The 20,182-nt window shown below is 45.7% G+C and overlaps 2 protein-coding genes across 2 annotated transcripts in view; both read right to left on the minus strand.

The window, feature by feature from the left end:
- Positions 1-442: 442 nt before the first annotated feature.
- LOC101398866 (2'-5'-oligoadenylate synthase 1) lies at positions 443-6,442 on the minus strand. Its single transcript, XM_087424189.1, is given in 6 exon segments — positions 443-932; positions 2,071-2,221; positions 2,893-3,125; positions 3,781-3,965; positions 5,080-5,368; positions 6,199-6,442. Coding segments are annotated over 6 exon segments (1,188 nt in total). The 5' UTR covers positions 6,376-6,442; the 3' UTR covers positions 443-779.
- A 12,115-nt stretch (positions 6,443-18,557) lies between these two features.
- Positions 18,558-20,182, minus strand: part of RPH3A (rabphilin 3A) — a 63,430-nt gene continuing 61,805 nt past the window's right edge. The window contains exon 19 of the mRNA XM_087423628.1: positions 18,558-19,742. Coding sequence (XP_087279754.1) covers positions 19,612-19,742 — 131 coding nt within the window. The 3' untranslated portion in view covers positions 18,558-19,611. The remainder of the gene's footprint in view (positions 19,743-20,182) is intronic.

Here is a 20,182-nt window from a genome sequence, read left to right on the forward strand (position 1 = left end):
GCTTACAGAGCATCTCCATTTGGACCAGCTATATTTTGAGGGCTCAACAGCCACGTGTGACTGGTGACTACTGGATTAGGCAGGGCAGCTGTAAACCTTTCCCTGGATAAATAATCAGAGGTGTGGACAAAGGAAGAACCAAAGATGTTTGTCTCAGAATTGCTTGTAATTGAAAATTGGAAGGATCCTGAACTATCCAATATTGAAACATTCCACACAAATGCCAGCTCCATAGGCAGGGTGTTGGGGGATTTTTGTCTGTTTTGTTCATCCTCGTGCTCCTAGTGCCCAGAACAATGCTTGGCACATAGTTTGTGCTCAATAAATATTTTTAGCTGAATCAGTGAGTACACACACACACACACACACACACACACAGAGCACACAAATATACTTCTTGGCAATGCGCCCTGCAGTTAATTAACACCCAACAAATGGTATCTGCTATTATTTTTATTGTTATTGATAATAAATTGGACCATAACCCTCCCACCAGGTACACAGAAGGAAGTCAAGGCTGGGGTTCAGTCTTTTGTCTAAATCTGTCCTGTTGTCTCTCAGAGAAGATTGTCACAGAATAGGCTGTGGCGGGGCGGGGGTGGTGGGGAATGCTCTCTATGGAAGGTGAGAAAGCATGGAATAGCAGGAAGGGGGATCAGGAGACATGGATTCTGGTCCTGGGATTGAAACGAATCACTGCCGATGAAGGCCCCACACCTGCAAATGAGGGGACTGGCCCAGACGCCTCTGGAACTCTTTCCCCTAAGATGCACTGGCGTTCAGAGGATGGTGCACGTCCAGCTCTCTTCTGTCTGGGGAGTGGGTGCTGTCTGGAATGAGCTCTGATAGAACTCGTGGCGCCAGCTGTCATCATACAGGTGATGTGCCCTCTCAGCCCAGGTCAACCCGTTGTCCTTGCGGTCTTCCTCAGGCTGAAAAGGTAAAGCACACGATCACATCGGAGAGCTGGCACTGGGTCCCGGAGAGCATTTAGGGGGACACTGTGACATGCCACTTGGATCCCCCTCAAGGAAGGACAAGCAAGCCCCAGCTGCTGGGAGGTGGTCAGCAGACAGACTCCAGCCGTCAGCCCCTTTAGGGCTGCCTCGGCTGCAGAGAGCCCCGCGCTCAAGGCCACGCCCCTTCCTGAGCCGCCCCGGTTCAGTGACTGGTCCATGTGGGCTATACAGGCCTGGCCAGCTCAGTCTGCTGCAGGTCAGCTCCCAGAGGGTGGGCTGGGACTGTCATTGGGCTGCGTCCCAGCTGGACGTTTCCCTGTGCTGCCCGCTCCTGCTTCTTCCCCTCCATTCCACGGGTGTTGACGCCAGTGGATACCCCGCAAACATCCTGCACGCTAACCCTCCCGGGGACCCACCTATGACATCATCACCCCTCCCCCGCATGAGAAAGACCCCCACCCGGGGAGTGGAAAGACCCAAGTTTGAGTCCTGCTGCCCCGAATTAGCTGTGTGACACGCCCATGTCACTCAGCTGCTCTGAGTCTCCCATTTGTCACATAAATAGGGGGACACGAGGCAGACTGTTGGGCATAGTGGAATGAGTACTGGTGTTGGAGTCCACCAAGTTTGAATCCCAGCTCTGCCACTCCCTAGCTGAGTGTCCTTGAGCAGGTGACGTCACCTCTCTGAGCCTCCTTTACTCATCTGGGAGACGGGAGTAGGAAACACACCTCACAGGGTGTTGTGCGGATTCCATGAAACAACGTATGTTAAGGGGCTGAGGCCAGAACCTGCGCCCAAAGCAGATATTCAATCTGCGGTGGTTGTTATTGTTTAGTATTGTTATCAGTGGGGTGAGCCAAGTGCAGCTCTTAAGAGTTACCCCCAGGCAAGGTGACATTAATTAAAGAACGAACTCTGGACAAGGGAGGTGAAAATTCCAGGAACCCTCTGAATGGGGTGAAAATGCCTGTAAAGTAGGAAGCACAGCCTGAAACTATGAACGTGAGTGGCCTCCGGCAAGAAGCAATTTCTTTGGAAGGAATGGTCTCCAGCTAATGCTGCGTGGAGCGGGTGGGAAGGGGGACAGGGAGGAAGCAGAAGGTCTCACCGGCACATTCCAGGAGCCTACTGGAGACCCATCCCTTTCTTAAAGCACTGAATCCAGCCAGGCTCTAGCCTCTTGTGCCAGCCGCTGCCAGCCAGATGGGTTTCCACCACCAACGTTTCCTGTAGGGTCAGCCGGGTCCAGAATCACAGGCCTGAAGAGTGACAGTTAGAGGGACAGGTGAGGAGCTGAGCTGCATCTGAGGAGTGTAGATGTTCCTGCAGAGCAAACACCAGCCTGGGGCAGGCTGGGACTTGGGAGCAGGAGGACGGGCCCAGCAGGGCGCTGTTGCCCAGGGTGTGTCCTGAGTGCCCTGCACCATGGTGGGCAGCGAGCACGAGGAGAAGGAGCCTTGCACTTGGGCCTGGAGACCGGGGTTTGAATCTTACCTCGGCCCTTTATTAGTGGTGTTCCTTTGGGCGGGTCACTTGACCTCTCTAAGCCTCAGTTTCCTCATCTGTGAAATGGGGAGGCTTGAACACACCCACCTCAAAGGATGTGGTATGAGGACTGAGACAAAGCATGTGAATGCCCAGCACAGCCATTTCAGCGGTGTCTTGCATTTTCTGTTAAGGTTTGGACAAGCGCCTTACCTGTCAGAACCTCGGTTTACGCATCTGTCAAGGGGTGAGCATAGTGCCTGACTCACAGGGCTGGAGGCTGTGGTTTAAATCAGATGGCAGTAGTAACGTGCCCAGCACAATGATTGGCAACAGAAGATCATCCATAAATGTGGAGCCCTCCCACTTCCTCCATTTCAGGCGCCACGTCTGTATCCGGGGGTTCACTGATGTGGAGAGCTAATCCACGAAGGGGAGAGAATACCTGGGTTTCCTGAGCTGCCTGCTCAGGTATTCTTTAATAACAGGGTTGTCAAAGTCGTAGTACTTTGTCCAGTAGATGCATAGCTGCTGGTGCTTCAGGACTAACTCCAAGACGGTCTGAAATCCCTGAGCCGTGTTGAATTCTGTTTGCCCACTTCCTTGCTCCCAAGCGTAGACTGTCAGGAGCTCCAGGGCATACTGTGGTGGCAGTGGCTTCCCACGATTCTCCTTACACTGAGAAGAGGAAAAACAGTCAGAAAAACTGGCTTGTCCGGCCTTCGTGTACAGCACATTTCCCACGGGCAAAATCCAGCCTGACACCCGTTTTTGTAAGTAATGTTTTCTGGGAGCAAAGTCACACCATTCATTTATGTGTGGTCGATGGTGCTTTTCATGCTACAAAGACAGAGTTGAGTAGTTGTGTCAGAGACCATGTGGCCCACAAGGTCTAAAGTATCTACTCCCTCGCCCTTTACAGAAAATGTTCACTGACCTCTGGTTAAGGGCTTGGGCTCATAGGCAAATGCAAAGGGCCAGGGCTGGAGGAGGGCTTCCCTCTTGGAGAATAAGGAGGAGACCAGCATGGCCTGGGGGAGAGGCGAGGGGGCAGAGGTGGGGGTTCAGAGAGGTGGGGGGCAGAGCCTGTGAGCCTCGCCAGATGACTCAGAGCAGGGTGAGAGTGACAGGTGGTGACGATTGATGAATTACGGATATATTGCAAATACAGGACCAACATCATTTGCTGATTGGTTGGATGGAGGTGTGTGTGCGAAAAAGTCAGGGAAGACCCCTGGTTTGGGCCAGAGTAACTGGAAGGATGAATTTGCCCTTTGCCCTCCCTCTCCCACCTCCTCCTCCTCCCCCCCACCACGTGACAGGAGGGCCACACCTTTTGGTACCAGTGCTTGACCAGGCGGATGAGGCTCTTCAGCTTGGTTGGACGCTGCCTCAGGAAGGCTCGCTGCAGCTCCGTGAAGCAGGGGGAGAACTCGCCCTCTTTCCCCAGGTGCTCGCACTCTTTGATGAGCAGGACGTAGATTTCGGGGTCAGGTCTGTAGCCTGCGGTCACCTGACCTGTTAGGGACCAATCCAAAACTTGAAGATGACAGCTCCTCTCTGAGGTTCTTTCAGTCTCTCTGGGGAGACAAGCTCACTGGCCGTGGGTGCAGCGCAAAGGGCCGCAGGCTCAGAGCCGGGAGGCCTGAGGTCCATCCCCAGTCCTCCCTTCTCCCACCTCCTCTGCCATCGCCTGGTCCAAGCTGCCGTCATCTCTCACCCGGACTATGGCAGAGCCTCCTCGCAGGTTCCTCCACAGCCCGTTCTCAACCCAGCACCCAACACAGGACATGGCAGCAAGGAGAGATCCCCGACCTGTCTCATCTCCCAGTGCCTTTAGAGTTTCAGTATTTTTCTCACGGGTCCCCTAAGCCAAAAGGAATTCCTAACAGTTCCATTTAAGTAGATCAGTCCATGCAACTGAATAGCAGTAGCGTGCGTGGTGTCCCACAGATGTCGCTGTTTCCCACAAAAAACTGAAAATCAAAACCATTCCGTGCACCACGTGAGTTCACTGCAGTCTCCTGGGGTGCCTGGTGCACAGCTGGGGAACTCACGTTTTTGAACCCCTGCTATGTGCCGCGCCCCGTGTAAGAGCTTAACGTAGATGATCACTTAATACTTAAAATAATAGTGTGACCTAGGTAGTGTGGTTTATCAGTTTTCCTAATGTGGAAATTGAGCCTCCGGGAGGTTATGCCTCCCATCCAAGTGTTCCTGCAGATTATCTAGAGATCCCAAGCCTCAGCACAGGTTGACGAGGTTTCCTCATGTTTTGCCTAAAAGATGAAATCAACATATTGACTTGATGCCGGATCTATGCTGCCTCATTTTAGAGAGAGAAAATTCACACACTTTGCCACAAGCAGAACTAGCAAGTCGGCCGGTGGTTATAAGAAACGTCTTGCCCCAGATTGTGCCAATTTGCTGTTTACTGTTGCTCCCGTGGCTGATTATGACCTTAGTCATTCTTGCCCAGGAGAGAGACTAAGATCTCCAACCCTGCTTTGAAAGGATGCTCTGTTTTGGTAAGACTCTCAAACTGTGGGAGATTTCTGTTCAGAAATATGAAAAGAGAGAAAGGAGCCTGAAATAGGACACCAGCTGGAACCCCTGGGTCTGGAGGGCTCACCTAGGATATCAAAGGCAGGCAGTACATCAAATTCCACCCCCTCGTTGAGCCGGCGGGACCTGAGCACGAAGCTGAGTGCGCGGGGCCTCTCCCACAGCTGCTTCTGGACCTCAAACTCCACGTCAAATGTTTCCTCTCTTTGACAGGCTTCCAGCTGCCTCCTAATTTCCCGGATGAACTCTCCTCGGCGCTCAAACTGCTCCTGCAAACTTGTGAGGTAGTCAATGAAGACCACGAGATCAGCATCAGATCGGCCTCTGAGGGTCGTGCCTTTGCCTGAGGAGCCGCCCTAAAACAGATGAGAATGAGAACTCACCTTCATTGAGAAGAGCCTCCCTAAATAAAGTGACAATCACCTGAGTACAATCACGAATATTCTTGAGCGCCAGCCGTGTCCTGAGGGCATTTCCAGTCTTAACTCCTCCAATGCCCACCAGGACTCTATGATTTACCTTCTATTGTCATTAGTTCCCACTTTACAGCTGGGGAAACATGCTGAGAGGGATCGTGTATCAGCCCAATGACACAGCTAGGAGGCAGCAGAGATCAATTTAAACCCTGGCTGCCTTGTTCTAGAGTCTGTTCTTTACTCCCTGTCGGTTACTACCTTATATTATTATACACTGCAGACCAGCCCATGCTGGGTGGTTTCCCTGCCTTATTTTACAGAATCTGCACAGTCTATAAGGTTTTGGGGATTATGGACGAGGAGACTGAGGCACAGAGAGGTTAAGTGACTTGTTCAAGGTTTCACAGCCATAGGTGCTATCTGCTTTCAGAAGTTATTGTCTTAACCAGCTGGTGATACTGCAGAAACTGCGAGTCCCCAGCCTGGCTATTACTTAGCAGGTGGTTGATCAGAGCTGAGCCTCAGTTTCCCCATCTCTGAAATGGTGTGGCTTGGGATGGTGGTTCATAAACTTGATCGGGCATTCGTTAAAAAATTACAGATGTAGGACCTCACCCTGGAAGCTATTTTAACAAGCTATGGTTCTACCCTTGGTGTGCATAAATCAGAAACCGCCAGCCCCAGACCTGGCCCTTTTGCCCTCTCTCTTTCTCTGGGGAAACTCTTGCCCATTCAGCCACCCTTCCCCAGTCAGGCAGGCCTGGGCTCACCTTCACCACTTTCGACACCCGTACTGCGTGGGGGGCATCTCGGAAACACCTCTCCTTCAGGAAACTGCAGATAATGTCGATGGCTTCTCGGACCTGCCTGCGGAATTGCGTGTCTGGCAGGAGGTAGTCTTCGATGAACTTGTCCAGATTTCTGGCTGGGGTATTTCTGAGATCCATCGTGATGCTCGGGCAGGGACAGGAGAGCCAGTGGCTGCAGAGCTGGCTCCTGGAAACTGCCAGCCTCTCTCTTTTATGCTGCCTGAGCCTGGGCTGCCGTTTGGTTTCGTTTTCTTGGAAGGAGGGAGGTGTGTCATTCGTCTTTGCCTCTTAGCAAACCAAACACTCCTTTGATCCCTGAGCTGCGTCTGCCTCCCAGCTCCTTCCTCCACTCCCAGAAATTTACTCTCCTTTAACCAGCAGCCTAGAACATCCAGCCTTTCTTCAGACTGTACTCGGAAAATGTTGCTTTGTAACCTCCATTAAGACAGCACGCAAGAGAAATTGTAATTAAAACACGATTTTTTAATTTCCTTCTTTGTCTTTTTTTTTGTTGCTGACAAAATTGTTTTCTAGTCTCTTATGATTTTTACAGCAGCTTGTGCATATTACAAAAAGAAAAAAAGTCAGAAAAATCAGGAAGCGTAAAGACCATCTATGATCCTAAAACCCAAAGGTGACCACTGTAAACATTTTGGTATAGGTCTTTTCAGATATTTTTCTAGGTAAACACACACACATACACACACTTAACAGTTCTCTTTTCTGTTTTTTAAAAATGGCATCATACTATATTTTTTCCTTTTTATTAATAGAATTTATTTCTTACAGCAGTTTTAGGTTTACAGAAAAATTGAGCAGAAAGTACAGAGTCCCATATGCCCCCTCTCCTTCCACCCATAATTTCCCCCATTATTAACCTCGGTATGGTACGTTTTTCACAATGGATGAATTGATATACAGTCATGCGCTGCGTAACCATGTTTTGGTCAACAAGGGACCGCATATACGGTGGTCCCCTAAGATTAGTACCATACGGCCTAGGTGTGTCGTAGGCTGTACCATCTACGTGTGTGTAAGTACGCTCTATGATGTTCGCACGACGACGAAATTAACTAGCGACGAATTTCTCAGACCCTATCCCCGTCGTTAAGCGACGCATGAATGCAGACGTGTTATTATTAACTGAGGTTCATAGTTCACATTGGGGATCTCTGTGTTGTACATTCCATGGGTTTGTCAAATACCTAATGTCCTGTATCCACCATTATGAAATTATGCAGAATAGTTTCACCGCCCTAAAAATTCCTTTGCTCCATCTGTTCATCTCTCTCTGTGTTCAGATCTTTCTTCTTTTCTAATAAATGCATTCAATGCTAAAATTTCCCTCAAGCACTGCTTTCAGTGTCTCACAAATTTTAAATGGTTGTTTTTTCATTTTTGTTTTGTGCAAAGTGTTTTTAAATTTCTCTTGAGATTTTTTCTTGTTTTTTTTACTTTCCTCATTTTTTATTGATGTCATAATAGTTTATAACTTTGTGAAATCTTAGTTGTACATTAGTGTTTGTCAGTCACCATATAAATGCATCCCTTCACCCCTTGTGCCCACCCTCAAACCCCCTTCCCCCTGGTAACCACCAAACTGTTCTCTCTGTTCGTGTGTTAGTTTATCTTCCACATATGAGTGAAATCATGTGGTGTTGATCTTTCTCTGTCTGGTTTATTTCACTTAACATAATACCCTCCAGGTCCATCCATGTTGCAAATGGGATGATTTTGTCTTTTTTTATGGCTGAGTAGTATTCCATTGTGTATATATACCACATCTTCTTTATCCACTCATCAGTCGAGGGACACTTGGGTTGCTTCCATGTCTTGGCTATAGTGAATAATGCTGCCACGAACATAGGGGTGCATAAGCCTTTTTGGATTGTTGATTTCAGGTTCTTTGGATAAATACCCAGTAGTGGGATAGCTGGATCATAAGGTATTTCTAGTTTTAATTTTTTGAGGAATCTCTCTACTGCACCAGTTTGCGTTCCCACCAGCACTGAATTAGGGTTCCTATTTCTCCACATCCTCTCCAACATTTGTTATTTTTTGTCTTGGTGATTGTAGCCATCCTAACGGTTGGAAGGTGATATGTTAGTGTAGTTTTGACTTGCGTTTCCCTGACTGCTGATGTTGAACATCTTTTCATATGCCTGTTGGCCATCTGTGTATCTTCCTTGGAAAAATGTCTGTTCATATCCTCTGTCCATTTTTTGATCGGGTTTGTTTTTTTGTTGTTCAGTTGTGTGAGTTCTCTATATATTATGGAGATTAACCCCTTGTCAGATATATGATTTGAAATATTTTCTCCCAGCTGGTGGGTTGTCTTTTCACTTTGATCCTGGTTTCATTTGCCTTACAGAAGCTCTTTAGTCTGAAGTCCCACTTGTTTATTTTTTCTTTTGTTTCCCTTGTCTGAGTAGACATGGAATTCAAAAAGATCCCTCTACGACCAATGCCAAAGAGCGTACTGCCTATGTTTTCTTCCAGGAGTTTTATAGTTTCAGGTCTTACCTTCAAGCCTTGGATCCATTTTGAGTTAATTTTTGTGTATGTCGAAAGAAAATAGTCTACTTTCATTCTTTTGCATGTGGCTGTCCAGTTTTCCCAGCGCCATTCATTGAAGAGACTTTCCTTTCTCCATTGTATGTTCTTAGCTTCTTTGTTGAAGATTAGCTGTCCTTAGATGTATGGTTTTATTTCTGGGCTTTCAATTCTGTTCCATTGATCTGTGTGTCTGTTTTTATACCAGTACCATGCTGTTTTAATTATTATAGCTTTGTAGTCTATTTTGAAGTGAGGGATTGTGATGCCTCCAACTTTGTTCTTTTTTCTCAGGATTGCTTTAGCTTTTTGTGGTCTTTTGTTGCCCCATATGAATTTTAGGATTCTTTGTTCTATTTCCATGAAGAATGTCTTTGGGATTCTGATTGGGATTGCATTGAATCTGTAGATTGCTTTAGGTAGTATGGACATTTTAACTATGTTTATTCTTCCAATCCATGCACATGGGATATCTTTCGTTTCTTCATATCACCATTGATTTCTTTCAATAATGTGTTATAGTTTTCATTGTATAGGTCTTTCACCTCCTTGGTTAAATTCATTCCTAGATATTTTATTCTTTTTGTTGTGATTGTAAATGGGATTGTCTTCTTGAGTTCCCTTTCTGTTAGTTCATTATTAGAGTATAGAAATGCAACTGATTTTTGTAAGTTGATTTTGTACCCTGCAACTTTGCTGTAGTTGTTGATTATTTCTAATAGTTTTCCAATGGATTCTTTAGGGTTTTCTATATATAAAATCATGTCATCTGCAAACAGCAAGAGTTTCACTTCTTCATTGCCTATTTGGATTCCTTTTATTCCTTTTTCTTACCTAATTGCTCTTGACAAAACCTCCAGTACTATGTTGAATAAGTGTGGCGAGAGTGGGCACGCTTGTCTTGTTCCTGTTCTCAGAGGAATGGCTTTCAGTTTTTCCCCATTGAGTATGATGTTGGTTGTGGGTTTGTCATATATAGCCTTTATTATGTTGAGTTACTTTCCTTCTATACCCATTTTGTTGAGAGTTTTTATCATAAATGGATGTTGGATCTTGTCCAATGCTTTCTCTGCATCTATTGAGATACTCATGTGGTTTTTATTCCTCATTTTGTTAATGTGGTATATCACATTGATTGATTTGCAGACGTTGAACCATCCCTGTGTCCCTGGTATAAATCCCACTTGATCATGGTGTATGTTCTTTTTAATGTATTGTTGTATTCGGTTTGCCAATACTTTGTTGAGGATTTTTGCATCTATGTTCATCAGCAATATTGGCCTGTAAATTTCCTTCTTTGTATTGTCCTTGTCTGTCTTTGGTATCAGGGTGATGTTGACCTCATAGAATGTGTTAGGAAGTGTTCCATCTTCCTCTATTTTTTGGAATAGTTTGAGAAGGTGTTTTGAGAGGTTCGGGGGATTTGATCAGAGATGTAAAAGAAACTTTCCACTCCAAACTGATGGACTGAAGGTATATTTTATTATATTGAGGAGAGTAAAGGCGATAATCTGCAAACAGATCTGAATAGGTCCAATAATAAGAGGGAAAAACACCAGCTTGATCGGAAAGGGAAACACCAGATTGACTGAAAATAGCAGCAGATTCGAATAGGTCATATAACAAGAGGGAAAAACATCAGATGGATCAGAAAGGGAAACACCAAATCAACTGAAGGGAAATGACACAAATCAACCAGAAAGAGAAACACCAGGTTGACTGAAAAGAGAACACATCAGATCAGTTACTCACAATATCCACGCCCCACTGCTGGGGAGAGTCTCTTCAATTGACATGGCTGGGCGGGAATCCGATCATCAGAGGTCCTGGGCAAGGTCCCTTCCACAGGTGAGACTCTCACCAGTCCTCGGTTTCCAGCAGTTTATATAGCATCAGTAATTTCCAGAGTAAGCAGTTACAGAGTTTGCAGAGCAAGCATTCAATGTGCCCATGCACAAATGGTTATCAGTGGCGTACGTGCACTGAGACTCCTGGCTATCGTCCCAGCCCAGCAGTTGTGTACGTGCATTGTTTTCACTGGTTATCATCCCAACCAGCAGTTGTGTACGTGCATTTTTTTCCCTGATTATCGTCCCAGCCTAGCACAGATGGCCAGTCTGCCCCGGGCTGCAATGCCTGAAGAACCTTGAAATGTTACAAATTGCAACTATCTCTGTGGGAGAAAGGCCAGTTCCCACCACACAGAAAGCAGCTTTATATTTTCTTTGCATGCTTGTGGCTATAGGTCAATGGAACGGCCAAACATGGCTGCACTCATGTCAAGACAGAAGAACAGGTATTAAATCATCTTTGAATGTTTGGTAAAATTCTCCAGAGAAGCCATCTGGTCCTGGACTTTTATTTTTCGGGAGGTTTTTGGTTACTGTTTCAATCTCTTTACTTGTGATTGGTCTATTCAGATTCTCTACTTCTTCTTGATTCAGTTTTGGGTGGTTGTATGAATCTAAGAATTTATCCATTTCTTCTAGATTGTCCAATTTGTTTGCATATAGTTTTTCATAGTATTCTCTTATAATCATCTGTATTTCTGTGGTATCCATTGTAATTTCTCGTTTTTCATTTCTAATTTTATTTATTTGAGCCTTCTCTCTTTTGTTTAAGTGAGTCTGGCTAAGGGGTTGTCAATTTTGTTTATCTTCTCAAAGAACCAGCCCTTTGTTCCATTGATCCTTTCTATTGTTTTTTTTTCATTTCCATTTCATTTATTTCTGCTCTAATTTTTATTATTTCCATCCTTCTGCTGACTCTGGGCTTTGTTTGTTTGTCTTTTTCTAATTCTGTTAGGTATAGTTTAAGGTTGCTTATTTGGGCTTTTTCTTGTTTGTTAAGGTAGTCCTGTATTGCTATGATTTTCCCCCTCAGGACCACTTTTGCTGCATCCCATACGAGTTGGTATGGTGTATTTTCATTTTCATTTGTCTCCAGATATTTTTTGATCTTTCCTTTAATTTCTCCAATGATCCATTGGTTGTTCAGTAGTATGTTGTTTAGTCTCCACATCTTGTCACTTTTCCAGGTTTTTTCTTGAAGTTGATTTCTAGTTTCATAGCATTATGGTTGGAGAAGATGCTTGTTATGATTTCAATCTTCTTAAATTTATAGAGGCTTGCCTCATTCCCCAACATATGGTCTATCCTTGAGAATGTTCCATGTGCGCTTGAGAAGAATGTGTAATCTTCTGTGTTTGGATAGAGTGCTCTATATGTATCTATTAAGTCCGTCTCATCTAGTTTTTCATCTAAGTCCACTGTTTGCTTATTGACTTTCTGTCTGGATGATCTATCCATTGATATAAGTGGGGTGTGAAGATCTCCTATTATTATTGTGGTGTTGTTAATATCTCATTTTAGGTTTGTTAATAGTTGCTTTCTGTACCTTGCTGCTCCTGTGTTGGGTGCATATATATTTATCAGTGATATGTCTTCTTGGTGGGGTGTCCCTTTTATCATTATATATTGCCTGCCCCTCTTTGTCTCTCATCAGCTGTTTTAGCTTGAAGTCTACTTAGTCTGGTATAAATACGGCAACACCTGCTTTCTTTTGTTTGCCGATAGCTTGGAGCATTTTCTTCCATCCTTTCACTCTGAGCCTGTGTTTGTGTTTAGAGCTGAGATGTGTTTCCTGGAGGCAGCATATTGTTGGATCTTGTTTTTTAATCCATCTCGCCACTCTGTGTCTTTTGATTGGAGAATTCGATCCATTTACATTTAAAGTGATTATTGATATATGAGGGCTGAATGTTGCTATTTTATTGCTCATTTTCCAGTTCTTTTGCTTTTCCTTTGTTTCTCGTCATGTGTGTTTTGGACTACAAATTCAGTTTGGTAGTTCTGTATGACGGTTTTCTTAGTTTTCTCTTTATTTATTGTATGTGTCTCTGTTCTGATTATTTGTTTAGTGGTTACCATGAGGTTTGTATAAAAAATTTGTAGATGAGATAGTCCCTTTTCTGATGGCCTCTTATTTCCTTAGATTAAGTCAATTCAATCCCTTTCCTCTTTTCTTTCTAAGTTATTATTGTCACAACTTATTCCATCTTGTGTTGTGAGTTTGTGTTTAAAGTGATGAGGTTATACTTATTTTTGGTGTTTTCCTTCCCTTAATCTTTGATATTATAGTTAAGTGTTTGCTAGCCTATTCTGATAGAGAGCTGCAATTTTTCTGATTGTGTCTACCTATTTTTCTCCTTGCTCAATGCTTTGTATCCCCTTTCTATATATTTTTTTTCAGGCATTAGGGTCTTCTTGAGCATTTCTTGTAGCGGGGGTCTTGTGGCAATGAACTCCCTTAGCTTTTGTTTATCTGGGATAGTTATTATTTCTCCATCATATCTGAAGGATATTTTCCCTGGATATAGTATTCTTGACTGAAGTTTTTTTTTTTCAGAATTTTGAATATATTATTCCACTCTCTCTTAGCCTGTAAAGTTTCTGCCAAGAAATCAGCTGACAGCCTGATAGGAATTCCTTTGTATGTTATTTTAGTTTTGTCTTGTTGCCCTTAATATTTTTTCTCTGTCATTGACTTTTGCCAGCTTTACTACTATATGCCTTGGAGAGGGTCTTTCTGTGTTGATATTTAGGAGATCTATTGATTTTGTTCACTTGTATTTCCAGCTCCCTCCCCAGATGTGGGAAGTTCTCAGCTATTATTTCTTTGAACAAGTTCTCTGCTCCTTTTTCCTTCTCTTCTCCCTCTGGAATACCAATAGTCCTTAGGTTGGATTTCCTAATTGAGTCGGATATTTCTCGGAGGGTTTCTTCCTTTCTTTTTAGTCTTAGTTTTCTCTCCTCCTCCATCTGGAGCATTTCTTCATTCTTATCCTCAATATTGCTAGTTCTTTCCTCCATATTGTCAACTCTGCTCTTTAAAGATTCCAGGGTTTTTGTTTTTTTTTTTGTCTCTTCCATTGTGTTTTTCACCTTCAGCATTTCTGACCGATTTTTCTTTATAGTTTCAATCTCTCTTGTGAGGAACTTCCTGATTTCATTGAATTGTCTGTGTTTTCTTGTAGTTTGTTGAGCTTTTTTATGATAGCTGTTTTGAAATCCCTGTCATCTAGGTTCTAAATTTCTGTGCCTTCAGGATTGATTTCTGGGTGCTTATCATTTTCTTTCTGGTCTGGAGATCTAGTATATTTTTGCATACTGCTTGAGGGCGTGGCTTTATTTTTCCTCATCTGAAAATATCTGGTTGCAGCTTCCACCTGCCACCACTGAGTGGAGGTCAAGAGCTGTGCCTTCTGAGCCAGCCGTGATCCGTGGGTGCTCTGGCTGACCAGCTGTGCTGGTGCTCTGGGCTGGGGAGGGGCTCTTTCTTTGGCCTACCCAATCCTGGGGGCTTCTCACTCTTCTCTTGCTATCTCTCTCCTGGGGTGCTAGCTTGATAAGATACCCCCACAACAGTTCAGTCCCCTCCATACGGGAATTTCCCACTGGCTGTGAGAGAACTTGGAGAGTGACGGTTTACCCACAGAGGGCTGCCCCTCCCCGCTCTCTCTCAGACAGCTGTGCAGACCTGGTCCCAGGGTTGCTGTCATTGGAGAAAGAGAGGAGTTCTCCTTACCACCTTCCACTTCCTCTGGGGGTACCAGCACCTCTACCTTCAGATGTACAGCTGCGTGGGTCTCTCAGACATGTTTTGTGTTGTGTGAATGTCCTCTGTTGGTATATGAATGTTCTTTTTGTTGTATCTTAGTGCAGGAGAGTCTAAGGGGGAAAGCTCACTCCGCCATGATGCTGACGTCACTCCTCTTGAGACTTTTTGATCCATGTGTTAGTTAGAAGTGTGTTATTCAATCTCCAAATATTTTGGAATTTTCCAGATATCTTTCCTTTATTGATTTCTCATTTAATTCCATTGTGGTAGAGAGCATATTTTGTATGATATCTATTCTTTGGAACTTGTTAAGATGTGTTTTATGGGCCGGCCCTGTGGCTTAGCGGTTAAGTGCGCGCGCTCCGCTGCTGGCGGCCCGGGGTTCTGATCCCGGCCGGGCACCGACGCACAACTTCTCCGGCCATGCTGAGGCCGCGTCCCACATGCAGCAACTAGAAGGATGTGCAGCTATGACATACAACTATCTACTGGGGCTTTGGGGGGAAAAATAAATAAAAGAAAAGAAAAAAAAAAAGATGTGTTTTATGGCCCAGACTGTGGTCTATCTTGGTGAATGTTCCATGTGAGCTTGAGAAGAATGTGTGTTCTGCTGTTGTTGGCTGAAGTAGTCTGTTAATGCCAACTATTTCTTAATCACTCTTCTCTTAGCCAGCTCATCAATTAATTGACACTCCTCACTCCTTCTGTATAACATATTGACTTATGCCTCAGGCAAAATGTAACCATGAAGGGGTAGGTGTCCATCTATGGAACATCACTTTACTCATCAGTTGGATTGTATGTATATCAAAGATTCTATTTGCTCCCAGATGACTTTATGGCAATTGTACTCGTTAATGAAATGTACACTTGTGACTAAATATATACAAACAGATCCAACATGAGTACGAAAGAGGTCTCTCCTTAGAAGACCAACACTGATTTCTTTGGAAAGATGCAATAAAGACGAGTTTCATAAAACATTACATAAATTTAGGGACAAGTGAGACAACTGTAAAAGATGGGGGAATAATTAGAAAAATCCAGAATTATACCCTCATGCCTTTGAAGATGGCTTTAAATTCTTGTTCCCTTTCAAGAATCAGGAACAGGAAATTATAGATGGCTCATTTCTTGCACCATCTTTTGCAAGACAGACAATGCAGGACTCTAGTCAGGGGCCTGTCCTCAGCAAAAAGATCTAGGTCTTTATTGAACAATTGGGAAATTAAGACATATTTGTGGGACCTGGCAGCCAAGTGAGAGAATCAGGAAAGTCTGATGTCCTGCCTATGGAGGAAGACCCACAGGGGGAGGTGACTTGCTCAAGGTCACACAGAGCCAAGCAGAATATACCTTTTACGTGCAGGCAGGGCGATTTCTGTTTCTATGGTGCTCTAATGTGTATTATGTAGCCTTATTAGGACAAAGCCCCTGGCAAATCTGACTGAGCTGAGAAGGTGCCAGCCCAGTGGGTGTTGCAGCAACGAGTGTTTAATCCAGCTTCCACTGCTTTCCCTAGGAACCACCAGCCCCTTGACCTTCCCCTTTCCTGGGCCTCATCTTTGTCAGCCCTGATGGGAGACCAGAACTTGGCAACTTGTTCTCACCTCTTTGAAGTATTTATTCTTGTCCCCATTTTCCAGATGAGGAAACTGAGCCTCAGCGAGGTCAGCGTCAACAACTAAAAAGTTACAGTCAGGATTTGAATGCCGAACAGATTAAAGAGCTGGTGTGCTTTTCTGGTCAGATGCTTTCTGCCACTCCATAGTGTCTCTTGCAAAGTGTTTTATTTATTAGCCAAGTCAGGTGTACTGATATTTATGACAACTTTCCTCGTGTGTATTCATCACAGCCTCGCAGGCACAGTCCCATGCCTAGGGAAGGAGACCAAACATTTTAAAGATGGAAATTAGGTTTATTTTCAACTGCCCATGAGTGACAAGTGGTGGCTGCTGTGTGTAGAATGCTGTGTTGAGAAGGATTCAGAGGCTGCTAGCAGGCTCTCTGAGAAAGATGCCATATTTATGAATGATGTCTGCCGTGAGCACAGGGAAAGAAAGTGGCAACAAGTGGCAACAAGTCGTTATGGCCCTAATTGGCACCTGTTTCCACCTGGTGGCAGCTGGATGAATTGTTGGAAAAACAGATGGACTTTTAGGGCAGTGGCTTGCAAAGTCATGATGGAGGTGGGGAGAACAGGCCACCAAGCAGGAGGTATTTTCAAATATACACCTCACCCTGAGGGTGTAGCAGAATCCGAGGGGAGGGAGAAGTGGCAGAGATGGCATGGGTAGTTTAAAAAGAAAAACATCTCCCCAGGGGATTCTAATATGCCTACTTCTGCCCCCAACATCGAGAATCTGCCTTTTGGGGGTGAGAAAGGAAATTGTCCAAACTTGGCTTGGAAGAGAAGTTTTCTGTGGGATGGAATTGATGGCTCCTTCTGGGAAGTAACCAATATTCCTGTTAAATTGCCTAAGCACTTTGGGATAGATTGTAGATCACTTTCAGGACCACTGAGAATCTCAAATGAGGGGCTATCTGTGAAGGCTCATTGCATGATGGAAGGTTCTAGAATACAAAGGAGCCGTTTGATGATCGGCATTATTGTCAATCAGTGTGTTAAGAGCACCACACAGAGAGTCCAACGATCTAGCTTCTTTCCTGGCATCGCTGCTGTGAGACTTTGGATATGTCATTCCCTTCTCTGGGCTTTGGGATATTCATCTGTCAGGTGAGTGAGTTGACTGAACTAGGCCCTGGCTCAGCTCTATGGCCTCTTTCAGCCTTGACCTTGTCTGACTCCACACCACTAGGGACTTTTACCCAAGGCTGGAGTAGGAGGGAGAAGATGAGGACGTTGCCTCCCTGTTGGGTGGGCACAGGCAAAAAGCATTCGTCTAAGAGGGTGCAGGGTCAGCCAAGTTGCCTTGAGCCCACCGCCCAAGGTGAAATCCACCAGAAGGCAAACTCCACGTGAGCAGCAAGCACATCTGCCTTGTTCATGGCTGTCTCCTCCGTGGCTGGAACATGGTGAAGCTCCTTATGGCTGGAACATGGTGAAGCTCCTTAAGTACTGACTCTCCAGGTAGCATGTATTCTGGTGGGGAGGAAGACCACGCAGGAACCAGAAGAGAAAATCACAGGCCACCACTTTTCCTGGGTATTCCTACTTTATTTTTGGCTACATCATCACAAAGAAAGGCGGTGGGCGGTTCTGCATGCACCGGAGGGCGTGTGTGTATTCTAGGCAGGAAGGCGGTTACATTTGTTGGGGGCAGGGGAGGAGCATGTGCCCGGACTGGGGGCACTCTGAACTTGCTGCATGCTGATTCCAGCGTTAGGCTGGGCAACACAGCCAGCATGCTGTCTCCTAAGGGCAAACTGTGGAAAGGAGGTAAGCTGAGAGTGGTTGCCAAGGGGGCTGTCGGGGAGAGAGAGGGTTGGTAGGGAAGATGGCAGCCAGGAAGCTATTGGCCATCTTTGAGAAGGTGAAGAGCTGGATGTTTAGAAAATGGTGATTCAAGGTGAAAAATCAGTGACGTCCAATGAATTGTGAAGGGAGCTGAGGGAGGAGGGCACTGAGACGGAAGGTTAAAAGGTGTGCATTTGGAGAAAGTGAGAGTTTTACGGCCCATCTGATGACTTCTGTAGATAATGGCGGGGTCTTGGGCAGAGGACGGGTGATTTTTACGGGGGAAGACTTAATGGAAATTGGGAAAAACCAAGCTTTTCTCACAGGGAACTGAAGATGGCCTCACCTTAACCTCAAGTTTATAATGTTTGTCATCATTGCCTTTTCCTCCTTTTAATTTTTTTATTTTTTAGGAAGAAAGACTAAACAATTCACGATGGAACAACAGCCTTTGGCATCAGGATCTGTGACCCTCTGAAGTTTCAGATCCATGATGGTATTTCATTCTCCCAACACACTTGGTGAAGATGGTGTGAGAGACAGAGAGAGACAAGGAGAGGCAGAGAGACTGGAGGCGATTCTGAGTGAGAGACAAGAGGCGAGAGAGTTGAAGGAGCACAGAATCAGAGTGTCAGGGAGGGGGGTCATTGATTCATTTAAGTAAGAGCAGAGCAAAGAGGAAGGCTGGGGGCTTTGGAGAGGCCCCCTGGGACCCAGAGCTCTGGTTTCTAAATGCCTTCTGCACCCACTTGGGGAGGCCAGGGGCTGAGAAAGCCCCTCTATGGGCGTCTACACAGCTCGCGGGATACGGCTATGCACGAGGGGCAGTGCCAGCAGCCGGCCCGAGGCCCGAGGACATGTGGCTTGGCCGGCAAAAGAAGTGGGTGGTCTTAAGGACCACGGCCCTAAGTAGAACGTCAGGGTTTTGCCAGTTTCTCAGAGTTTGCTGGTCAGGCTGGTGAGAGAAGGCGCAGGGTGAGGCTGTGTTAAGATATTTTTTGCTTTTGCTATTTCATTCCCTTAGAGAGGAAGAGGGTGAGAGGGGAGAGGTTAATGTGGTGGAAGGAGAAGGAGAGGCAAGGAGGAGAGAGAAGGGGGTGGGTAGAGAACGGGGGTTATTTTTTGGTAGGAAGCAAATAGGTGACATCCTGAAAAGGGGGGCTGCCAAGTCCCTTTGTTTTCTGTGTGTCCACTTCTGGATGCATCTGGACCCAGAGGGTGTGTTCCTAGTCACCGGGGCGTTAACACTGCAGTCTGTTTTCCTGGCCATTGGGGTGTACATCACGGAGTGGGGGGGGAGCCTGGATGCTCTATTTCTGCCCCAATGCCCATCCTCACAGTCTCGTCTGGGACTGCGGATACCTGAGGACATGCATAAACACGACACAGGAAACGCAAGTTGTGTGTGAGTGTGTGTGAGTCCAAGGCCAGGAGGGCCTAAAAACAGTCCCAAATGATAAAGAACCTTTGCAGTTTACCCGAATTGAGAGGTGGTTAAGCCAACAACCTCCTTGTAAAAATCTCCCCGTCCCTATCCCTACTGCTCATCCTAGAGGGACCAGAGAGGGCTGCATTGAGAGCCTATGCCGCAGCTTCTCGGAGGGAGGAGGAAGGTCTTTGGCAGCAGTGTCCAAGGAGAGGGGTAGACCTCAAAGGCAGGCTCAGGGAGGGACGGGGTAGGGGAAGTGTAGAGAAGAGAGACCAGAGTGCAATGGGCAGCTGGGGCAGGCTAGGAGGTGACCTGGGCATGGAGTGGGGCACGGACTTGGGGACTGGGCACCATGCTAATCGCTTGACACGTGGTTCTCATTCTGCAGCTGGTGCCAGCGCTCAATCTTCTTGTCTTTGTTTTTCAGACACTCATACCAGTGTTTTAAGCGCTCTCCCTTGGCCGAGATCCCCAGCTGGCAGCCCCCTGGAGGACAAGATGGGAAGAGAGGGGCAGGTGGTCAGAGTGGAGGGTCATATGGGACTCTCATTTGGGACCCAAATGTCTAGTTGGGAAAATCTGCCACCAAGCAGTGACCCCCTCCAGCGACTTGGGATCCATTCTCTATAGAGGGTTGTTGTTATGAAGTTATTATCACTACTGGGTTTCTCTGCCTACAGACTACCTACTCAGGAACCTGCAATGGCTCCCTACTGTAGCATCAGGTCATAACTGCATTGTCTGTTTTTCAAGACCTTCTACCAGTCACCACCCCACTCACTGAAACTTATCTCCCGCACTTCTGGGTACTCACTGTCTATTTCCAGTCAGTTTCATAACCCTGCTCAGTGCTGCCTCTGTACCTTTGCCCATGCTGTGTCCCTTGCCTGGAGTTCCCTCCCTGCCCCATCTTTAATGACTACTCT

This window comes from Ceratotherium simum, chromosome 35, assembly GCF_057802395.1.
Source record: "Ceratotherium simum simum isolate JZ-2026a chromosome 35, ASM5780239v1, whole genome shotgun sequence".
NCBI classification, from domain to species: Eukaryota; Metazoa; Chordata; class Mammalia; order Perissodactyla; family Rhinocerotidae; genus Ceratotherium; species Ceratotherium simum.